This window comes from Pipistrellus kuhlii, unplaced genomic scaffold (assembly GCF_014108245.1).
Source record: "Pipistrellus kuhlii isolate mPipKuh1 unplaced genomic scaffold, mPipKuh1.p scaffold_m20_p_62, whole genome shotgun sequence".
Lineage (NCBI taxonomy): Eukaryota > Metazoa > Chordata > Mammalia > Chiroptera > Vespertilionidae > Pipistrellus > Pipistrellus kuhlii.
This window is the reverse complement of record NW_023425565.1, coordinates 311,914-335,512: the sequence shown is the minus strand read 5'-3', so window position 1 is coordinate 335,512 and position 23,599 is coordinate 311,914. Positions and strand designations below refer to the sequence as shown.

General features: G+C 42.9%; 1 protein-coding gene across 7 annotated transcripts in view; it reads left to right on the top strand.

The window, feature by feature from the left end:
- The window catches only part of FAM120A (family with sequence similarity 120A), a 104,790-nt gene extending 81,439 nt beyond the window's left edge, over positions 1 to 23,351 (top strand). For 2 of the 7 annotated variants that reach the window (XM_045575052.1, XM_036420150.2), the window contains 7 exons: positions 2,693 to 2,807; positions 7,819 to 8,028; positions 9,749 to 9,932; positions 10,409 to 10,546; positions 11,860 to 12,001; positions 12,456 to 12,552; positions 21,463 to 23,351. In XM_045575052.1, the coding sequence (XP_045431008.1) occupies positions 2,693 to 2,807; positions 7,819 to 8,028; positions 9,749 to 9,932; positions 10,409 to 10,546; positions 11,860 to 12,001; positions 12,456 to 12,552; positions 21,463 to 21,771 (1,195 nt within the window). In that variant the 3' untranslated portion in view covers positions 21,772 to 23,351. Of the gene's footprint in view, positions 1 to 2,692; positions 2,808 to 4,150; positions 4,199 to 7,818; positions 8,029 to 9,748; positions 9,933 to 10,408; positions 10,547 to 11,859; positions 12,002 to 12,455; positions 12,553 to 21,462 lie in introns of those variants that run through there. The other 5 variants (XM_036420151.2, XR_004984701.2, XM_036420153.2 and 2 more) reach the window with 5 other exon arrangements.
- The last annotated feature ends 248 nt before the right edge of the window (positions 23,352 to 23,599 follow it).

Here is a 23,599-nt window from a genome sequence, read left to right as displayed (position 1 = left end):
TCCTTGTAGCAGAGACCAGGAGGGCCAGTGTCGGAGAAGAAGTTTAGCATGAGGGTGAAGCTCGGGTTCAGAACAGAACAGATGGCCTTCCCTGGGGTGCAGCCCAGAAAAACAGATGAGGTCCCGACCCAAGAGAGCTAACCCTCTCCTGAGCGGACAGACTGAGTTTTTTCCTGAAATAACCTAAATCAGTAACCGAAATAGCATATGGAGGCCTTGAACCCCACACAGGACTCCAGAGAACCAGTGGAGCCTGTTCCAGCGCCCCCTTTCTGCCCTGGCTCCCACACTTGTAAAGGGCAGTGAGAGGAGGGTGAGGAAAGGGAGCCGCAGATACCCTCCCACCTTCATGGTAGGAAACCTGAGGCCCTAGGAGAAGGCGTGGAAAAGAATGTCCAGAGAAAACAGCGACGTAGAGGGCTGAGCACTGTCAGTGCAGCTCCAAGTCGTGTGGACATAACCTGGGCAGAACCGAGGGTGCAGTGCCATCCTGGGTGGTGGTGAGCCACTTGTTTATGCAGCTGCATATCTTTATGTCCTTTTTATACTCTTCTGCATCCAGAAGCTTTCCCAGGACTTCCAGTGAGAAAGAAGTAAATGGTAACTCTGTCAAAATGTAAGAGGAAGCCAAATGGAGGAAATAGCAGATATTTTAACCAAAAAGACTGTTTGTTGCTGCAGCTAAACTGAATTCTGGGAGTCTTTGCAGCAAGAAAAACCAGGAAAGATCTTGAGAAAAACAACCTGCCCCCAAGATATTGTTTCTCTGATTAATGATTTTTAAAGTACGGTAACATCTAGCCAAGGGCTTGGGAGCGGGGGAGTCAGTGTTTCATAGGCTTGGGAGGAAAGGAGTTGTGGGGTGGGTGGTGGGGATAGTCGCACAGCTATGTACTAACACCACTGCACTGCTCACTCAGAGATGGTTCAGTGGTAAATTTTATGTTGTGCATTTAATCACAAGTTTTAAAACATAAAGGGCGTCTAACATGGATGCTTAGGCAAAGAACATTGGGTAGTCTTCTCCACAGTAGTTTTTCAGAGAGAAGTGGAGGGACTTGCTCCATATTTGCTGCTGCTTTCCTGTGCTCAGGGCTGCGGCACTCATCCTGAAGGCCAGTTTTAATTCCCCCCGGGCTTCCTTTCCGCTTCCTGTGCATGGAGCTCATAAAGCCATCGGATTTAATATCTGTGTCTCTGAGACACTGTAAAGGACGTCATTTTTGTCATTGCAAATATTGGCAGTTTAATGAAATAAAACTTTTACATTGTTCTTTAAAGTATATCTAATCAGAGAGAAATACTACAGAGATTTAACATCCACTGTTCTTTTACTTTGAGGGTAATTTACTTCCTACTAAGGCTACGTAATTTTACCATGAAGTATCTAAGCTCTGAGTTTCTGTGACCATGTGAGGAGCCAATGCATATAAATGATTAAACCAATGCCTGGCACCTGGTGAGCAGTGCTGGGATTTTTATTGAAAAGATTTCTCTTAATGGACTGGATGGAACCTCTTTCTTCTCCCATTAGTTCCTGGTCCTGTGGTGAATATTAATTGTTATAAAAAAGAAATAGGGCTTTGTACCAACTCCGATTCTCGTTTTTGTTGCCTTAGAATCTTAGGGGTGTCGAACTCAATCAGAGAAGGGGCCAAAATCTAAAATCCAGCCTAAATCGCGGGCCGAATGGTTTACTGAACAGTCATAAACTGTCATTGTGATGGAAACGCAGCGGAGTGCAGTGATGACAGCACGGTGCGGGCCACATTGCAAGGCCTGGCGGGACGGATTTGGCCCGAGGGCCTTGTGTTTGACACATGTGCCTTAGATGTTAAGCCCAAGAAAACTTCCCTTGCAGACGGGACTAAAAAGCGCTTTGTGAGGCTTGTCATGCAGAGATGACATAGGAATCTGTCACCAGAAGTTGTTTCTAGTGACCAGCTGGCAACTTGATTAGGCCACCCTTCAAGTGTGCAGGATGCAGAGAATTAGGAACTGTTGGACTTGAACAGGACTTATGACCAAGTTCTTAGTGGTTAGTCCCTCAGGCTCACACCAGAAACGGGCGTCAGCACTGCCAGGTGAATAAGGGGAAGAGGATTGGAGGGAAAAGGCCATGTGGACACCTGGTGGTTCTCGGGCTAATGGAAGCTGTCGATGTAGAAATTGCTTTCCCATCAGCTGCTCACTCAGGTGCCCCCAGTAAACCTGTGCTCGGGGACTGTAGGCATGCATTCTGAAGACTGCAGCTTCAATTCTCATCCTGGTCTTCCTTTCCACTTCATTCCTGACACTCACCGGCCCCCGCTGGTCCCCTTGTGCAGATGGTTCATGAGACACTTCACCAAGGGATTCATCTCCTGGGTATCCTGTCTTGAATTAAGTAGATAAACATATAAATTCGGCATATATTACGTATGTGTTTTCAGGATTTAAATACTTTACAAAAGTGCCGTCTATCAAAAATCACCAACGAGCTAGTTTGCAGTAGGTATAAATTTAGTGTGTTATTTTTAATTACTCTAAAATGCTAATTGGCCAGGTGATGATTGGGTTTTGAAAGTGGCATCATCACTGAAACTAGGAAAGCTGGGTAAGAAGTCTGTATAAGCCTGAACACCAGGTTATGCATATGTCTGGGGACCGCTGCATCCTAATTGCAGGCCCTCTCTGTCTGTCCACCCGGCAGGTATATGGTGCAGTGGCCTGGAGCACGGATACTGCGTCGTCAGGAGCTGGATGCCTTCCTGGCTCAGGCATTGTCCCCCAAACTCTATGAGCCTGATCAGCTGCAGGAACTCAAGGTAACTAACACCTCCTTCCTTGTCCTGGAGCCTTGCTCTGGAGTCCAGGGACAGCTCACCTCACCTGGCCGCTGAGGACTTCAAACTAGTAATGCTCAGGAAGAGAACCTGAGAGCCTTCAGGGCAAAGGGAGTTCCTTCCCAGCTATTGAAATGGTCAAGTCTACTTTTGTCTGATATTTTCCCTTATATACCAACGGGTGTTTTATTCTTGTTTTTCACATCATGAATGAACTTGCCTTTTATTTCAGGTGGGGATCCCAAACCCTGGGAGGGAGGGCTTGGTCTTAAGAATTTCCTAACATCTGGCCAGGATCTTTTTCTTATTTCGTTCTGTTGTTCCTAATTACAACATTCGTTTTCTCTAAAAACAAAACAAAAACCATAGTCTTTGTCCTCCTAATATTGTTAATCCCTTTTAAAAAAATACTTGAAGAACGTTATATCATCATTCCTGTGCCCTTTTAGTCTATATTTAACATCATATTCCTTTTAATTTTCCCTTCTAGTAATTCCTTTTATTCTTTGTTTTAACAATATCAGTTTCTCCACGTTGTCACCTGAGTTTTCAGTGTGCTTATCTTTTTAGTGCACTTTTATTGGTTGCTGTGTTCGCATGGCTATATGTACTTGCTTTCTAATTTCTACACCAAATTTTAGAAAGTTCAAGAATTTTCAGAGTTAGCTAAATTAGTGAATCTGCCTTTTCTTTTTAATGCATAGGGTTTTGTGTTTTTTTTTTCTTTGCTGTTGGTTATTTATTTGTTTGTTTTACAAAATTTTATTTGTAATCAAGTAATCTCTTTTGATGAAATCGCCTCCACTTTTAGATCTTTTTGCCATTCTTTATGAAGGCGCTCTTTCCCTAAGGAGGAGTGTTAGGCTCACTTCATAGATTTTTAGTGTTCTACAGTTGGGGATCAATAAATTTTTGGTTTCCCTAAATTATTGAGTTAAATTTGGTGTTGAGTGACCCTTGACTGTGGGGAGCCCATGTCATTGTGGTCATCTCAGGCTTCTGATGACTTTGAAACAAGATAAATAAGATAACAAATAGTAGGAGAATCTACCTCAAATTGTATTCTTTACTTTGTAGATTAAGCTTTTCTGTTTGTTAGACAGAAATTATTTTTAATGGTTTTGAATTTCAGTTTTTTGTTCTAGAATATTTGGCCGGGTGTCCCCTGAGAGCTGGTACTAAGCACAGGCTCTACCTCCTGTGTCCTAGACTGTGGTGCCGCCACCACCATCTTCATCACCAGACTGTGCTCAGGGGTGTTGTAAATACTTTTACTAGAGTGTGGTGCCATCCCTCTACCTCTACTTCCTGTTTCTCTTATTTAGATTATTACATCAGTATTGACATCCCAGTTCTGAAAATCAGACCGCCAGGTATCAGGTATGCCCACCAAGCCTTATTCACCATCAAGTTGCTTTTACTCAAAGTTCATCTTTTCTCCCATATCCTTTTCATTTTTGGATCAACACATAGGATATAACTTTTGAAAGACAGTCACACTCTAAGCTTTCATTTTGGTTCTTTTGAAGTCTTAGTGCTCTCATGGTTTCTCCTGATCCTTCATCTAAAGCTAGGTGTCTAGAGCTGTGTTAGAAAGTGCAGGTACTGCAGGCCACCCCTGTCCCTTTGACTCTTCTGGGCTAGAGGTCTGTGTTCCCTTCACCAAGGGCAGCCTGCATGTTGGCACTCCGTGAATAGTATAGGTTTTGAAAGAATCAGAAGAAAAAACAAAAGCTGTCCTTGGGGATTGAGGTAATTGGTTTTTTAAGATTGAAGATACTCTCAGCTATCAGACTGAGAACTGATGGGAATAATCATTATTTAAATGCTACAAAAATTCCTATGTAGAGCTGAGAGAGGGTCCTAAAATGCAGTGATAGAAAAGCAAATTTTAAGATTTCTTTTTCATTTAATCATTAAAAGTTGTTTTGATATATCAAAATCAGTGACAGTGCTTTCCTATAAAAAAAACCTTTTCACTGTGTAGGATATAGTCAACTCTTGATATTTGGTGGTGTTTTAAGGGCCGTTATCCAGTTTGTGGATTGCCAGACCCTGTTTCTCTTCCATTCTATCCATGTGCTTTGAGAATAAACAGGAAAAGAGAAAGGAAAGTCCTAATTTTGACAATTTGGCCTCTGGTTGACTTTTCTGGTGGGAGGTTTGTTGGTGAAATATTGTACATTGAAACTATTAGTTAGAATGACTTTATAAGAGTTTCATTTGGTCTGTGCTCTGTCCACCCCCCTGCATCCTAAACATTTGTGTTCTGTGTGGCTCATTGAGGCCCTGGGGCCGTGCTTACACCCTCACTTTTCTTTGGTATAGCAGGTGCTTCTCCTGGGTTCCCAGCGGGAATAAAATCATTAAGCAGAGTCAGTGCTGTGTTTGGAGAAGGGGCGGGTGAAGGGTGAGGAGAAGGACCTTTGCACAGTTTCAGTTTTTGTCCAGTGTCTTTCTCCTTGCTCTTGACATCCCTATAATTGTCTTACATCTTCTAATAGTTTCACATGCCAAGTGCAAAATATGCAGATGGAAAATGAAGAGTGGTAAAGACGGCGTATGGGCTGCAGCATGTCTGTGGTGCTTTAATGAGCTGTTGTGCATGTAGGTAAACAGGACCAGTCATAGGAAGAGTCAGCTGCCCAGTAATCAGAAGTCAGACAAAGTTACTTCACTGGAATTTGGTTCTTGGCCTAATTGGGCAGAGATTAAATTCCAACTGTAGTTCCTTTAAAGTCAAAAAATATTGTCAACATTTCTTAAGTTGAGGAACTTTGGATAATGTTGAATATTTTATCCTAGTTAGTATAAGAAAATGAGATTGGAGTGTGAGGATTACAGCTATTTCTGTGGTCAAGGGTTCAGATTCTGGTGCAATTAGTTATCAGTATTGTGACCTTGAGCTGCTGTGGTTCAGGTTCTTCATCTGTTAAATGGAGAATTAAGAGCAGCACCTGCATCATGATTATTGAGATGTAAATGAGGCAAAACATGCAAAAACAATTAGATCAGTGTCTGATAAAATTTACTAAGTTCCCCGTAAATAGTAGACAATATTCTTTGTATAATTAACATTTAAGGACAGAAGTATAAACTGCTATGTAAAGTAATTTAAAAAATTGGCCAAATATACATAGCAACTGAGATTTTATTCCCATTATTTAGCCAACTTTTATTGGTAGTTGTTACTACTGAAACTAAGTGACTTGAAAATGATTTTTTAAATCATAAAGACGTAATTTCAACTTATGGTGAGGCTATTTAAAATAAGAAATGTGTGTGGATAGTGTAGGCTTCTCCATTCCTCTCATCAGCTCACAGGAGATTACTCTCTCTAACTAGGGTGCTTCTATGCTCCACACATCAGCTGTCCTTTCTTAACCTCAACACTCAGAGGTTAAGAACCATCTGCCCAGAGTGGTTTTGAGCTTTATTAGTCAAGTCAGGGTTTGTTGTCAGTGTGACTAGCACCACCGGTGACAAGGCATGGGAGCAGCACCGTGCTCGCACAGAAGGCTGCTGCGGCACCTTCATGGCTTTTGTAGCCAGCAGGCTTCTGAGCAGCGCCGCACAGTTGCCTTTCCCTCAGCTTTGATCTCGCCCAGAGGCCATGGCCAGCAGAAAGAGTGGCTGGAGGCCTGGCACATTCCCACAATGTCAGCTTTTAGGGAGGAGAAACCCCGTTACTGCCTTGAGACTCAGAATTTCCACTTCCTGTCTGCCCTCTTTTCCCCTACTTTCTGCTCATAAACATAAAAATGCATCTAATTCCATCACCCTAACCCCGCCTGTCCTCCAGTGAACATGTTGAGTTCCCCTTTCCAACATTGCAGGGAGAAGCAGGGGCCAGCAGGGTGGAGAGACTTCTCCAGGTTCAGGAAGTTCTGAACTGCATTGACTTAAAAATAAAAAAATCAACAATAAAAAATGTATTTCAATTTAAAAAATGGTTGGAAAAACATAATGTTAACTAATAATGGGGACTGATAGCACAACACAGCAAATATTCATAAATTCATCAATATTTGGCACTAAAATTATCTTTTTCTCTTTAATGAAAAGGCAGTTTTTCTGCCTCTTGTAGGTATTGTTTAGGTTGAAACCCGTAAAGATAACATTCTTGAGATTCTATCCATGTGGGAAGACAGAAACCAGGACAGCTAAAACTCAGTCCCGGATAATCCACAAACTAGGTCCTTCACAGACAGATAATCAAGAGTTGACTGTATTTGTCAGTGTTCCTCAACCTGCACAGCAGAGGCCAGGCCAGAGGGCGGCGCACACCAGGCGGGCTCCCAGCGCAGGGACCCAGGGAGAAGAAGGGAGACAGCCTCTAGACTCGGATAGGCTGCATGGTTCAGATACAGTGTTTTGTTGTTGTGTTCTTTCATTTACAAGCTATCCATTTCTCCTAAAACATTTTGACAATCTCATTAATAAGTTGCTATCTAAAACATTAACATATAAAATAATGTAAACAAAGTACGAGTTTTCAAATGAAATTATAACAAGTAATTTTTTAATATAACTATTTGAAAAATGCATAATCTTGTTAGAGTGTTTCTTTTTACAATCTTTCTGTTAATTTACTACCAGTATATAGAATCTGAAGTGTAAAAGTTTTATTTCATAAATGAATTGTGGGCTTCTTAATTGCTAAGGAGACTATTTATAATGTGTTACTTTATCATGTGTCAACCTTAATCATAGTATTATTTTACACTTGTATAATGTTTCACACGTCCAAATTGAAATGCTTCAGTATGTTGATAAAATAGTCTCTTAAATTTAAATGTTAACTAACATAAAAAGTCTTTGTGTTGAAACAGGCCAGTGCTAGCTAGGTCACTGAATGGTGTTGATGAACAGGTTGCTTAGGGTGGCTGGTTGAGGGGTGTCCTGGTTAACCGTGAGAGTTGCAGTCAGACATTGTGACAACTTGGTAATGCAGTACTCTTACTCCATAGAAATCACTCTTTTCCATTTAAAGATTGAGAACCTCGACCCTCGAGGCATTCAGCTGTCAGCTCTCTTCATGAGTGGCGTGGACATGGCCCTGTTTGCAAACGACGCATGTGGCCAGCCCGTGCCCTGGGAACACTGCTGTCCTTGGATGTATTTTGATGGCAAGCTCTTCCAGTCCAAACTCCTCAAAGCAAGCCGGGAAAAGACCCCACTCATCGACCTCTGTGATGGTCAGGTCAGTCTGGTGGAGGTGGGAGGACCGGCTGGCCACCTTCAAACGGGGTAATACTGCTCACGGTCTAATCAGTCATCTTTCTTACCAAATCTGTGATGACCCACGGAGATGGCATTCTGTTTTAGATTGGGTCCAGCCCATGTGGGGGTTCATGTCAGTTCAGTGCTGAGCTCTGGATATACATTGACATTAGACTCTCATTAATCACCATGGTTAGTTCTATGCATTTGCCTCAGACATTGAATTAGCAGATACTGAACGTTGCCTCGTAGGGGAAATGCAAGGTGAGGTTCCTCTATCCTCCAGGGACATTTTTGTCAACTGATCAACATAGAACCTTGTTTATGTGTGTTCCTATTTAAAGACATGTTAATGAACATATATTGTAAATTCACTCACGTTGAACTCAGTGCCAGCAGCGCCGTAACTCAGCTGAAATGGTCAAAGCTCACCTCACCCACGTATTTTCTCCAGAAGGTGCTTTCACAGCCTGGTACTTAGGAACTCCAAGAGCTCTCAGCACTGCACATGGGGCTAAGTCACACAGCAAACTCACCACCTTTTAAACACCACGAAGTAGCTGGTGAACAGGCCATTCGTTTACAGTGTAAAAGCTGAAGCCAAAGGTGGGGTGTCGTCTTCTTCACCCTCAACTTGAACCCCAAAGTGTCCCCTACTCCGCACATCTGTGAATGGTCACGAGAATGCTCAGTGTTGATGTGGAATTACAAGTACATTTTAGCAAATAGGTGAATTCACAGATGTGTGGAGCTCATGAATAGAAAGGATTGACGGGGTTTTTTAGTGTTTTTTTTTTTGTTTTTTTTTTTAATTTGGTTTAAAAATAGAGTGAAGTAGGTTATCAGGTTATTTGTCTCTTTGCCTAAAAGAGGCTCAAATTCTGTTAAAGCCTTTAAACCGTAGACTTTAAAACATGCAACCTCTAAGGACTGATTTACTACGATGTAAGCACATCTTCAAATTCTGGTTAAAGATTGGTTGTTCACAAGACACTCCAGTTGAATTTTTTGAATCTTGAATGAGCTTTTTTGGGTTGAGTTATAGCACTGAAGTCAATGGCATTTGACACATGCAAGTTGTATATTCCACGTGTGTAGGTTATGTTGTATCATGTTGTAACATGTTGTAATGAACATGAAATGATACAACAGTCTTCTCACGGGCAGTCTTGCAGACAGGCCAGGTCCCGTCCTGAGGCGTGAGCTCCAGGCTTCCCTGAGGAGGCCTCCATCACTCTGTACCAGTTCACTCTGAAACGCAGTGGACACCTGCCCTGATATAAAGAGAGGAAAATCAGCTTTAAAGATGTGAGCTCGGCAGTGCACGGGTGGAAAGAGGAAACTGGATGAGAAGGCTTGACTTAGCATTGATTTTGAGAACCAAATTTACAGTTTCATGAGTAGCTTTTGGAGTCAATGGTTCTCACCTGAGATCTGCTCAGATAGAAGAAATTCGTTTTTGTTTTTAAGATTAAGAGGTATTTTATTTATTTATTTATTTATTTATTTATTTATTTTTTGCAATTTTGCTCTTGCGGTCATGTTTTCATTCTGCAAACAAGTACTACTGAGCAGACTGACTGTTTACAGATAAATAACCAGACGTGGCACAGCAGCCTATAGGTCACTTCTCTCCTGTGCATTCTAATTCAGCTGGAACCTTGTAAGTCACATGTTCACATGCTGCGCTTGACTTGCAGGCTGAGCAAGCTGCCAAGGTGGAGAAGATGCGGCAGAGCATCCTGGAAGGGCTGAACTTCTCCCGGCAAAGCCTCCCACTCCCCTTCCCACCGCCCTCGGCGCTGCCTTTCTACCCCTCCTCTGTGTACCCGAGGCACTTCGGGCCTGTCCCCCCAGCTCAGGGCCGAGGGCGTGGCTTTGCAGGTGAGTATGTCCACCTTTGCAGGTAGGACCGTGCTAGTGTGGGAAGACAGAGGCCCACACAGCTTGCAGGCCTTTGTGGGCCCTATCTTGCCATGTTGAGACACTGTAATTAATTCTCTGGCTTAGTTATGAAAGGGACAAATAATCCCAGAAGAGTTTCTGGGGAAGGGAAAAGGAGCTACAAAAGCTGTTGCAGTGATGAGATTTTAAACATTTTTTTCTCCTATGAGGTGTCCTTTATTAAGGCCTCCTAGATGCTGCCTGGGCCACGAGATAGCTCCTAGCTGCAGGAGGCTCCTTCAGTATCGGGGGCAGTGTCCTGGTGTTGACAAGAGGGGCTGGGAGACCCTCCCTGGCCGTTGATGGTACAAGAACAAAACCTAGGAAATGGGGATTGCCCTGCCTGAAAACCACTGGGGGCCCCTGAACCTGCTTCCTCACAGCTTCTCCCCTCTCTCTCCTCCCGGGTCCCACAGGAGTCTGTGGCTTTGGAGGCCCCTATGGGGAAACTGTAGCAGCAGGCGCCTACCGTGCCTTCCGCGTGGCGACAGCAGCAGGACACTGTGGAGCCTTCTCGGGCAGTGACGGCAGCAGGACTAGCAAGTCGCAGGGCGGTAATTATGCCATGCCTTCTAGAGCTTCTGCCCGCCCGCCCGCCCGCAGTTCCCTGCTCCTCTGGCTCCTCTGCTGTCCTGACTCTAGCAGCGCGTCCTTTCCGTGAGCCCCTCCCCCGTGTTTGTTTCTGCTCCTCTCCCAGCGTCTGTTTGCCCCCAGGTCTCTGTATCTGCAGCAGCTTTGCTGTGGCCCCTCCCCGCCTTCCTTCTGGGCTTCCATGTGTCCATACACAGGCTCTGTGTGCACACAGTCCTCCAACCATCACTTCCTGTGACACCAGGGAGTCTCCTTCCTTGTCCCCCAGCAGCTGTCTCGGTAGAGAGGATTGTGCATGCATAGAAGGTTCTAAGGCCACAGTAGAATTCTTGGCATAAAAACTTAACACAGTTTGAAACATTTTAAAAGAAACATCTGATAGTAGATATATAATTTGTTTATTTTAAATTCCCATTGCTTCTCTTATTTGTATTAAACTTACAAAGGAGAAAAAGTCTTAGCATTTAGTCTTGAAATTATGTCTTGTGATTTTGCTGTAATATGAGACCTGAGACTTGGTGCCTTGTCACAAATCCTGCGTTTGGGGACCGCAATTTAAACCTGGCCATCAAGTCTCCACGAGAGGGTTATTCACATACATTTTTATGGAACTTTGAGGATAGGCAGGCCTTTCTCTTTTAACCAGGAACGTTTTCCAGCTCAATTACTTGGGTGCACACAGAGGGCTGTGAGATAAATCTTGTGTAGCAGTGAGATGAACGCAGCCCCTCTGGCCACAGGAGCATGTCCCTCCGCACTGGGCCTGTGTCCCCTTTCCCGCCTCCCTGGGCTCTCCTGCTGTCGGTGCCTTTTCCTTCCTGTCCCGGTGCCATGCCGCACACAGTGAGCCCTGGGCTGGGCTCTCCTGCTAGTCTGCAGTCGGGGGAGCACGGGGATCAGGAACCTTAGAGTGAAATGACAAGAGGAGCTGCCTCCTCACTTCTCCAAATCGTGTCTGGAACTCAGATGTGCAGTGCCCAGTGTAGCAGTCACTGGCCGCACGTGGCTCTCAAAGCACTTAAGCTGTGTTCTGAGTGAAAGATGTACTTTAAAGCTTTAATATGGAAAAAATAAAGCAGATGATTTCATTAATAGCTTTCTATATTGACTACAAGTGCAAATAACATTATTTTGGATATATTGAGATAAACAAAATAGGCCTTCATGCAGAGCACAAACCACGCCCGGAAGGAAAGCGTTTCCCGGTTTTTCGTTTTTCTTCGCCATTCTCAATCCTGGCGTCTAAAGGGGCTTTGTTTTTCTCTTGGTTGTGTAGGAATCCAGCCTATGCCTTCTCAGGGAGGGAAGCTGGAGATAGCGGGCACGGTGGTCGGCCACTGGGCTGGGAGCAGGCGGGGCCGCGGGGGCCGAGGGCCTTTCCCCCTGCAGGTCGTTTCTGTTGGAGGACCAGCCAGAGGGTAAGTGCTGATCAGTGAACATGTATCTGTAGAGATTTAGAAATAGCTCTTATTTGCTTTTCCGTTTACTAGAAACATTTTTATTATATCACTAAATTCACTCTATAGAATTCATAGTGGTTTTATAGGATTGCATTATATATACCTTTATATAATTATTTAAATTGTCAAGTAATTATCTACCCATTATTCAACTAACTATTTATAAATGTTTAAAACAGTAGTATGTTTGAAATGTATTATCTTTCAAATTGCATGCATTGGATGTGAACCAAGAAAAATAAGATTGATTCCTTGGAATCAATCTTTGGCATGTCCATGATTTAATAAACTCAGTGCTTCCTATAGCATAAGATTAGATACCTTTAAATCCATTTGATGTGATTTTTAAATGGTTTAAGTGCTATTCATAACATATTCAAGTCTTTCTGCTTTTGTATGATTTATTCTTCAGGCGTCCACGCGGAGTTATTTCCACCCCAGTGATCAGAACCTTTGGAAGAGGTGGGAGGTACTATGGCAGAGGCTACAAAAACCAGGGTGCGATTCAGGTAATCACACACATAATGCTGGTGCTGCTTACTCCCTAGTATTTTGACTTCCAGGCTAGTGCTTATTGCCCGAGCCCAGAGGGGCGGGGTTGCTGGGCTGTTTATGGAACATCTAACTTGATGTTGGCATGTGGTGCTCACCCCCCTTTAAGTCCCTCAAATCATTTCCATTAGGTTTGTACTCAGGTTCACAGCTGCTTGTAGGGATTTACGGAGAATAATCCAGGGCCACTAATAGTGTTTATGTTAGGAAACATTATTAGGTAAATAGCATTTAGGATTTAAAAAGGAAATCCTGACTTTCAGTGCTGGGACAGGAGGTCTGCTTTTCTCCTTCTCCTGGGCCATCTTGACTAACTTCTTATCCCACCACTTGCTGGGTGCTGTGCTGCTTAAAGGATAATCCCAAGAGGACACAAGTCATGTGCTTGACTTCAGGAAAGACTGGGACATTCTTCTGCTTTGGTTGAAAGGATCTGGATCCTGGTGAAGAAAGATACCAGTCAGCTTTAGCACTGTAGTATGTCGTCCCATTTCTTGAATTATGGTATTTAACCACAGTGTACAGTTTATTTCGATGCCATTCATGTAAACATTAAGAGGAGTGCACTCTTGCCCTGGCCGGTTTGGCTCGGTGGATAGAATGTTGTCCCTCGGACTCAAGGGTCCTGGGTTTGATTCCAGTCAAGGGCATGAACCTCAGTTGCAAGCTCAAACCCTGGCCCTGATCAGGGTATACCAGGGAGACAATTAATCAATGTATCTCTCTCACATTGATGTTTCTCTCTGTCTTTCCCCTTCCCTCTACTTTCTAAAAATCAATGGAAAAATATCCTCCTGTGAGGATTAGAGGATTAATTTTAAAAAAGCATGCACTCTTGTGACTAATATATTAATAACCCATTAGAACTTACTTGGCCAACAGAAGATAAAACTGTCTTTACCAGGTGGTCTTTCACCTTGTCACTTGTTTTTAATGAAACACATCAAACAAATCAAGTACAGAGCCCAGTCTTCCCCGAGAGTGGGACCAGGCAGCCTCTTTGCAGCACAGCATCTGGCAAGGGTGGGGCTTGGCTCTGTCTGCCTCTGCCTTTACCCAGGAGCACTTGGAGCCGAGAGCACTCAGCCTCTCCACAGGTCTAGGAGCCCAGAGCTCTCTGTAAAGATGGCCCTGGTGTTCTTGTCATCCTCAGGGGTTAAGAGGGCCTTTCGGAGCTGGAAGTAGGAACTGTCCACACATTGCTCATACACTTTAATATAAAACATCTTATACCTTGGGAATTTTCTTAGTAAGTCAGAAAACATTAGAAAACGCAGGCTACCAGTTAATAAATAGAAGTTAGTGCAGCTCTGACTGGTTTGGCTCAGTGGATAGAGCATTGGCCTGCGAACTGAAGGGTCCCAGGTTTGATTCTGGTCAAGGGCATGGACCTTGTTTGCGGGCACATCCCCAGTAAGGGATGTGCAGGAGGCAGCTCATTGATGTTTCTAACTCTCTGTCCCTCTCCCTTCCTCTCTGTAAAATGTCAATAAAATATATTTAAAAAAAAAAAAAAAAAAAAGGTAGTGCCTACAGTGAATTTGTGACCTAGCATAAGGGAATTCTAGTGTAACAGTCCAATAATAAATTCTCAAAAACTGCACAAAACAGACGTGTTGCTTTACTCATTATAAGCCAAATACTCACATGCCATCACCGTGATGAATACCATCACCTGCCATACTGAGAGCTCCTCTCTCCTTATCCCAGTGCCTGTGCCCAAAAAAATCATGACCCAGAACTGTTCCCTGTGGTGATGTGTGTTGTCCCTAGACACAGTAGAGTTTTGCTCATTTGGTTGCTGTTTCAATCTCTCTCTTTCTTGTCCTTTAATCTTGAAAGCACAGCCCAAGCATTCCATGACAGACCTGATCTGGCTGAGTGTACACGTACACTGAGTGAGGCTCTGCTTACTCTCTCAGATGCCAGCAGCTGGGTCTGAGTGCTGCTTGTTCTCGGGTTTATCCATGCAGATGCGTGCTTTCCTGACTGCTTATCTATTTTTACGTGTTGGTCCCTCTCGGTGCCACAATGACCAGACCATTCATTCAGAACGAAGATGTTCTCGACCCATCGTTTCTTTTTATTTATTGCAGTATTTTTATAAGTACGTGCTTCTGGTGCTGAGTTTTACAGCCTCTACAGGGAAGACAAGGTCTGCATGTGAAGTTCCAGTCACCTGCCCGTCCTAGGTCACTGCGTCCTTTAGCTGTGACCTGAGGTCCTCAGTAGCTTTCTGTCTAGGGTGTCACTCAGCCCAGAGGACCTGCAATAGCCACTTCTCCTAGTTTCTTCCATGGGAAACAGCTTTTCAATATCATATTATAGGCACTGGTACACTCTGACTGCCATGGGTTTGGTCACTGTTCGTGGTGCTCTGTGCACACAGGCACAACTCCATTTCTTCATACATGAATTGCACACACACATATATGCGTTTTACTATATGTATTGCTCAGATAGACTCCTAGCTGAGCAGGTATGTTCAGTGATTGAGCGTCGACCCATGAAACAGGAGGTCCCAGTTCAATTCCTGATCAGGGCACATGCCTGGGTTGCAGGTTCAATCCCCAGTAGGGGGTGTAAGGAGGCAGCCAATAAATGATTCTCTCTCATCATTAATGTTTCTATCTCTCCCTTCCTCTCTCGAATCAATAAGAACATTAAAATAGTATACTTTTGAAAAAGATAGAATCCTCATGAATTCATACCAAGGTTTCCAATTCAAACTGCTGTCTAAGGTGCTTTCAACTTGGCCTCTTCATTGTCTAGATGTCCTTTCGCCACGTTGTGTCATGACTTCTGTGCTTTTCCTGTGGTCAGAGCTAGAGGGATGATATGTGCATGCATATCATGTATGCTGTGTACATACATGTATGCTGCTGACTTTTTCTTTTCAATGAAAACCTCAAGAGTTTATATTGATTCTTTCAATTCAAATTTAGAACTTTAGCCGAAACTGGTTTGGCTCAGTGGTAGAGCATTGGTCTGCAGACTGAAGGGTCCCAGGTTCGATTCCGGTCAAGGGCATGTACATTGGTTACGGGCACATTTCCTGGTGGGAAGTATGCAGGAGGCAGCTGGTCGATGTTTCTCTCTCATCGACGTTTCTAGCTCTCTATCTCTCTCCCTTCCTCTCTGTAAAAAATGAATAAAATATATTTTCAAAAAACAAAAACCAAAAACAAATTTAGAACTTTAGAAATTTTACTTAATCTTTGCTGTTTATATCTGTATATGCTTCCATCCTGAGGATCTTGGTTCCTAAGAACCCAGGGAATGGTTAACTTGGAATGTCCCATAACTGTTACCTACTTTACTAGGGTATGGTCCCTAGGCCTGGCCTGCCATCAGGGCCATCTTCCCCGGCTTCCAGCAGCCAGCCCCACCCCCCACCACCACCCAAATGGCTGCACCATTTTCTATTCCTACCAATTCCACTGGTAGCTATGAAGCACAATGACCACCAGGAAGCAGATGCTTCAATCTGCAGGTTAGGTTGCTGCTGGGGCCCTGTCAGCCCTGAATCTGGTTCACTTGCACCAAATTCCCTTTCAATGTGCATGAATTTGTGCACTGGGCCACTAGTTTATATGTATTACAAATTGATAACCACATTAAACTCTAGTTAAAATCCATAATCTTACATAATTAAACAAGCTTTTCTGTTTGTGATAACTTTTAAGATCTACTCTCTTAGCAACCTTCAAATATACAGGGTGGAGCAAAAATAGATTTATAGTTGATGTGAAAAATAAATAATATTAGAATAAATTCTGTGTTTTGTGTATTCACAATTATAAACCCACTTTTACCCCACCCTGTATAATAGAGTATAGTTAACTAGAGTCATTATAGGCACATTTTTTGTGTGGACACATGCTTTCAGTTCTCTTGGGTATATAAGTAAGAGTAAATTCTCAGGTGGTAGATAAATTTAACTAATTGAGGAACCACCAAACAGTTTTTCCAAAGTGGCTGCACCATTTTCTGTTCCTCCAGAAATGTCTGAGGGTTTGGTTCCTCTACATTCTCTCCCAATATTTTTTATTGTTTGTCTTTGAGTTTAGCCTTCCCAGATGGTATGAAGTAGTATCAAACGTAGTTTTGATTTGCATTTCTCTAACTTTTTTTCTGATTTAAAAAATTGTCTTCCTTTTCACTTTCTTTGGGTATTTTATAATGTTTATGTGGTGTGTTTTTTCTAGTTTAGTATTCTTTTATTTTCCCAGCCAAATTTATTTATTTTTAATTTCTTTATTGATTAAGGTATTTTAAGGTATTACATATGTGTCCTTATCCTCCTATTGCCCCCCCCCACCCGCCATCGCCCATGAATAATCTTTTCTTACTGAATTCTTCCCTAAAATTTTCACCTCATTTTTTTAAATAAATTTTTATTGTTCATATTATTACAAATGTTCCTTACCCCCCCCCCCCACCATTGCTCTCCTCCACCAGGTTCCCACCCATCCTCTGCCCTTTCCCCACTCTCCATTGTCCTCATCCATAGGTGCACAGTTTATATTCAGTCTCTTCCCTCATCCCCCTCTCCCCTTTTCCCCAAGAATCGTCAGTTCACTCCCCTTCCATACCTCTGATTCTATTATATTATATTCACCAGTTAATATTGTTCATCAGATTTTTTTTTTAATTTCCTTGGTTTTTAGATTCACTTGTTGATAGTTATGTATTTGTTGTTCATAATTTTTATCTTTATTTACTTTCTCTTCTGAAAGAACCCCCTTCAGCAATTCATATAATTCTGGTTTGGTGTTGATGAACTCCTTTAGCTTTTTTTTATTAGTGAAGCTCTTTATCTGACCTTCGATTCTGAGTGATAGCTTTGCTGGATAGATTATCTTTGGCTGTAAGTTCTTACTATTCATCACCTTGAATATTTCTTGCCATTCCCATCTGGCCTGCATGGTTTCTGTTGAGAAATCAGCTGACAATCATATAGGTGCTCCTTTATAGGTAACTACCTTCTTTGCTCTTGCTGCTTTTAATATTCTCTCTTTGTCTTTTGCTCTTGGAATTTTAATTATGATTTGTCTTGGTGTGGTCCTCTTTGGATTCCTTTTGTTTGGAGTTCTGTGCGCTTCCTGGACTTGTAAGTCTAATTCTTTCACCTCACCAGGTGGGGGAAGTTTTCTGTCACTATTTCTTTCAGTATGTTTTCGATATCTTGCTCTCTCTCATCTTCTGGGACCCCCATAATTCTTAAGTTGGTTCGCTTGAAGTTGTCCCAGAGGTTTCTTACATTATCTTCAATTTTCTGGATTCTCTTGCCTTCTAGCCTCTGTGGAGGAGTGTCTTCTGGCTCTTTATGTTCCAAATCTTTGACTTGATTCTTGCAATCTGCCATTCTGTTTTTAGGACTCTGTATAATGTTTTTTATTTCAGACAATGTATTCTTTATTTCTTGTTGATCCCTTATCATTTCTTGTTGATTCCTTATTAATTCTAGTTGATCTCTTTTCATATCCTCATAGGTCTTATCGATCTTTTCTAAGAAATTCTTGAAATACCTTATAAGCGTAGATTTGAACTCTATATCCAGTCGCTTTTTGTCCTCCATTTCTTTCGTTTGTGATATATTTCGTTGTCGCATTTTGCAGCTATAGATGGGGCGGAGTTTCAGGGTGGAGCCTACAGCCTTGGCTTCTATCAGCCCTGCCCTATACGGGTCCTTCAGTACTCCCTGCAAGCACCTCTGAGAGAAAGGTGCCCTCGATTTTCGCCTGCTACCAAACAGTCTAGGCTTTCCCCCAATGAGCCCGGTATTGGGGTTCAGTTCAGTTGGAAGTGGAGTTGGAGGTGGCGTTCAGAGCAGTCTGGAGCCCCTGTCTCCTTCCCGCCAGGGCAATTCCGCGGCATAGCCAACCGTCCCTTCTCTGCATGCAATGTGCGCGCCTCCAGGACCTCCTTTCACCACTCCCCCGGGGTTCCGCCTTACAGCCCAGCTCCCTATGGATGAGCCTGGGTCCCCGGGGTCTGGCCTAGAACTGGGGCTCAGAGCAGTCAGAACTGGGGCCCAACACAGTCGGAGCTTTTATCTCCTTCCTGCTAGAGAACGCCAGCCAGGCACTCAGCCGCCCTCCTCTCCGGCTCTGTCCTCTCTGTGCCTTAGGGTTTTACAGCTCCTCCGCGCTTCCTTTTGGTTTTCTCCTTGCTTTTCGTTATAGAATTTCCAGTCAGTTGACTTTCCTGTAGTTCTGGGTAATGTCCATTTTATATTTTAGTTGTATCTTATTGAAATTGTTGTGTGCGGCTGCTGCTAGGTGTTTACCTGGGCAGCCATCTTGCTTGTTGTTCACCTCACTTTTCTTGATTGGTGCATGTCCTGTCCTGTCATAACCCATTTGGAAATCAGACGTAGCAGTCTTTGCCATTTACGGACATGCCTTTCTGCCGTATTTCATTGTCTTTAGGAATGTTGGTCCATTCCTTATCCTATATAGTAAAAGCCTAACAGACTAAGTGTCCAACCATTTGTTCGACCATTCAACCAGTTGCTATGATGCGCACTGACCACCAGGTGGGCAGACTTTCCAACCAGTATGTTAACTTGCTGTTGGGGTCCAACTGATTGGGACTGGGTGAGATAGGCTGGACACACCCTGGAGCCCTTACATGGTCCCTCCCCAGCCCCGGTGGGGTCCCTCAGCTTGGCCTGCACCCTCTCACAATCTAGGACTCCTCAGGGGATGTCCACAGGCCAGGCTGAGGGACCCCCACTGGTACACAATCTGTGCATCGGGCCTCTAGTTTTTCTATAATGGCGGTACGTGTGGTTCCACCTTGGTACTTTCGGTTGCTCATTTTAGGTGACATCAGTGTTCTTATATCTTGAGAAGGACAGATAATGAAGGGCAGCTTGTCTCCTGAGAGTTTCTGAGCTGTCCTCTCTCCGTTGTTGCCATCCTGGGGGGGGCCAGTTCTAAGAGGATGTGTGCAGAGCAGGCAGCATCACCCTGTGCTTGTGGTCACTTGGTGGGGGCATGCCTCACAGTGACCAAGGTTTGCAGGAAGAATGGGCTATAGAGAGTGGTACAAGCTGGCTTTCCTTCTAATTCCTGTTGCATCCTCTGTGCAAAACCGCCCCCCCCCCCCCACACCCTCTATCAATCGTGCCCTGACACAGTTCCTGCAGTGGCGTCTGTGAGGGTGTGAGGGGCTGCCCACCACCACTGCTAACCACCGCTGGTGTGTGCTTGGTCCAGCAAGTGGATTTTTTTCTTGAGAGACAGGTTTGAAAGCATGTACCGGAGATTTTCATTATTAGATTTTGCCCCTATTTAGCCCTCCTATATTTTACTTGTCCTATGTTTTTACATTATTTATCTCAAAGTTCCAAGAAAATCACTATAGTATAGACCTCTGGAAAAGTTTACATTAGTGTTTCCGAATTCTGGGATTGAAAGCTAAAATGAGAAGACAGTGTGGGTCATGGAACCCAGAGGGTGTAGAAGAACCATCCCTAATACAAGTGTGATGGGCATCTTCAACTCTATTTGGACTGAGCAGGTAGTCTTTATTTTGAACCAGACAAACACTCTGATCCTCAGAGTAGAAAGGACTAGAAGGCATTAGATGCATCGCCAGCGGGATGGGATGTGGAGCTAGAAGACGTCTAAGCAGCCTGGGCCTCTGCTTTCTTATCTGAACAATAACCTTTTGAAGGTGAAGACCATTTTCTTCAGCGACAGTCAGTCTCTGACAGTGGGTCTCAGCCCTGTCCACGCCAGCCCAGGGGACACTGGCTTGTTTGGAGACGGGGAAATTGTCACAGCTTGGCTGCCAGTGCTTGGCCTTCTGTGGGCAGAGGCCAGTCATTTTTCCAACCTCCCTACAGTGCACAGACAGCCCATGGCACAATTATGAGGTCCAAAATGTCATGATGCCAGGTTGAGAAACCCATGCTCTAAGATGTAAGCAACTGAAAGATCTCAGTCTGTCTTCATGGTTCCGTACTGAGAGAAAATGTGCCGAGTCAGTCTCAATGCTCATTTTTTTTCTCAGAGCATTGTTTTTAAATCTGTTAGGAAGAGGGGAGACCCTTTCATAAGAGATAAGCCACAAACACATATAGCGATTGTCTTGCCAAGGCTTCCTTCTTGCCTCGGTTGCCCAGCAATGATTGTGTCATGTCTTCATTCCCCAGTAGAAGTGGACACCCCTGCTGCCTGTTAACATGCAGATATCCCATTGGTGGTCATGTGCAGGACAGCCCAGAGGAGACTCACTGAGGGACCTTTTTTACTTTCAATGACTCAGTGCTATACAAAAGGGTTAGATCGGGCTTTTCAAATGGGGATCTCCCTCAATGTCAGCACATTAACTACAGGGAAGCTGAGGGATGGGGGGCACAGGAGGAACTGCTGAGATGCAGAGAAGCTTCTGCCAGATGCAGGTCAATGAGAAGCAAAGGCAGAGTATGTTACCATGTAGAGAATGCATGTAGAGTATATGCCCATGTACAGAGTGTGTACAGACTTACAGAGTGTAGGGAGTATATAACAGAATGTAGAGGGAAGTACATACTCTGCCCTGGCCGGGGTGGCTCAGTTGGTTGGAACATTGTCCCAAACACCAAAAGGTGGTGGATTTGATCCCAGTTGGGATGCATGCAGGAGGCAACTGATTGATGTTTCACTCACATGGATGTTCCCCTCTCCCTTCCTCTCTTTCTAAAATCAATAAAAACATAAAATGTTGTAAAAATAAAAATCTATTTAAAAAAAGAAAGTACATACTCTGTATTCTGCTCTTGAATCTGCAATATCATTAGGCTTTGTTAGCACCCCCCCTTTCCCACCGTTTACCGAAAGCTGCTAATCGCTTGTGTAATTCATTTTGAACAGGGCAAGCCTCCTTATGCTGCTTCAGCAGAAGAAGTGGCCAAAGAACTGAAGTCGAGATCCGGGGAATCTAAGTCCTCCGCCATATCTTCAGACGGGTCCCTGGCTGAAAACGGAGTGGTGGCTGAGGAGCCGGCTTCCCAGATGAATGGGAGTGTAGGCGACACCAGGGCCCCCAGCCACTCAGAAAGTGCCTTGAACAATGACTCTAAGACGTGCAATACAAATCCTCACTTAAATGCACTAAGCACAGACAGTGCTTGCCGTGGAGCCGATGCTCTGGAGGCAGCTGTCTTAAAGCAAGAAGAATAAACTTATTTTTTATAGAGGGTGAAGGATGCTGGAAGGGTAAGGATTTAGGAATATCTGGAGAGAAAGAGAGCCTACAGTTATGTACATTTTTTCCTTTCCGTAAGAGAAAAATGAGGACTTTGGAAATTCGGATCCCTCTTTGATATCAGAGATTTAAAAAACACAATTTTAGTTTTAACCAGTTGTAGTCAAAATGCTACAATAAACAAAAAGAGAAAGAAAATGAAGAGCATTTGACTCCCACTCTTAAAATGAAGTACACACAAAGTTTAAACTGGTTATGACAAAAGCCTATAGTTGTGTTTCTTGAACTATAAAAACAAATTTTGGCAGTCTTTAAGTATATATAGCTTAAAATATCATTTTAGCATTTGGCACCATATGTATGCCATTATCTTTGATTTTGCATTACTGTTCACAAGAAAGCTTTGTTTAAGGCTTTGATTTTATGATTATGAAAGAAATAAGGCACAACCACAGTTTTTCTTACTTAAATTTCATCACTGTTGATGTGGTTCTTTTGTGTTAAAAGAAAAAGTGCAACTATCAAAACAAAAAATTATAGAGTAATATTGCCGTTCTGCTGATTTTAAATATACAGTACATCATACATACTTTACAAGTTAAATGGAGATAAAGTTGAAATCATAGAAAATACAAATGACCTTTCAAAATCAATACAATGTGTTCTGAAACTTTTTGTGACTTAAATACCATGCATCTGTGATCAATGAACTATGTGGTTTTGAATCGAATGTAGACCATTAGTGCTACTACTTGAGCTAAACTTCTGCATGGTTCATAATTTTTAAAGTGTGTAGTTAATATTATGCATGTTATTGTCCTTTCTTCCATTCTTACCAGTATGTGCCCATTTGCAAAACAAAAATGCTAATAATCAGTAATAGTTCTATAAAAGATGTTAACTCTGTTTAGTCATTGACTGATCTTGCTCTAACCTTAAAATTTTGTGATTATTGACCTCTGTTGCATTTATTCTAAAACACCCCAAAATTATCTAGCTGTTTCGAATATCAACATTACCCTGGTGTATTCACTGCTGTATGCATTACTGTTCTTTGTTGCTGTTTTATGCCTTCATATTAGCAAAATATGAAATTCTGTGAAGAAAAAAAAAATCCCCTCGATCTTTAAATGCCCCCCCACCCGCCCCCCACCCCCCCTGTAGCAGGAAACAAATTGCTTGTTCTTGAGAACTTTCCCATCAAGAATTTAGTAGAAGCAGGTATACTTATATCATTTTGATGTTTTTGTTAATGTTTCCAAACAATGTACTTTGAAATTAGAATCACTTCTTATTTGTTTTCATATAATTCTCCTGATGCTCTTCATCACACATTAGTGATCAGAAACGAGATGTAATTCCCCAATCCCTGCCCGCAAGACCTGAGTAGGATCTTACTGTAAGTTGAAGGGAGTTTTGCCCTAACTCATGGATTGTGCAAGAATGAACTGCTGTTGGGTTTGACTGATTGTAGATGGGTTGTGGTGTGGTGTATTGAAGGCTATTGAATGCAACTTACAATGCTTAATAAAAATCTTTATTCTTTTAGTATAAAGTATGGTGTGGCTTCTAAATTCCTTGTATTTTACGGAGGTTTAATTCAATTTGAAACAGCTACTGGAGAGCTTGGTCAAATAAACAAGATTGAGAAATATTTTGTCCTTTGCAAATAATTCCAGGTTTCCAGCTCTAAAGGAATTTACATACACCGTTAATGTAGAAATTATGCTGGTGTCTGAGTTTGTTACAAAGGACATTCCCTATGATAAGAGTAGGCTTAGAAACAGAAATTTATTTTTTCTT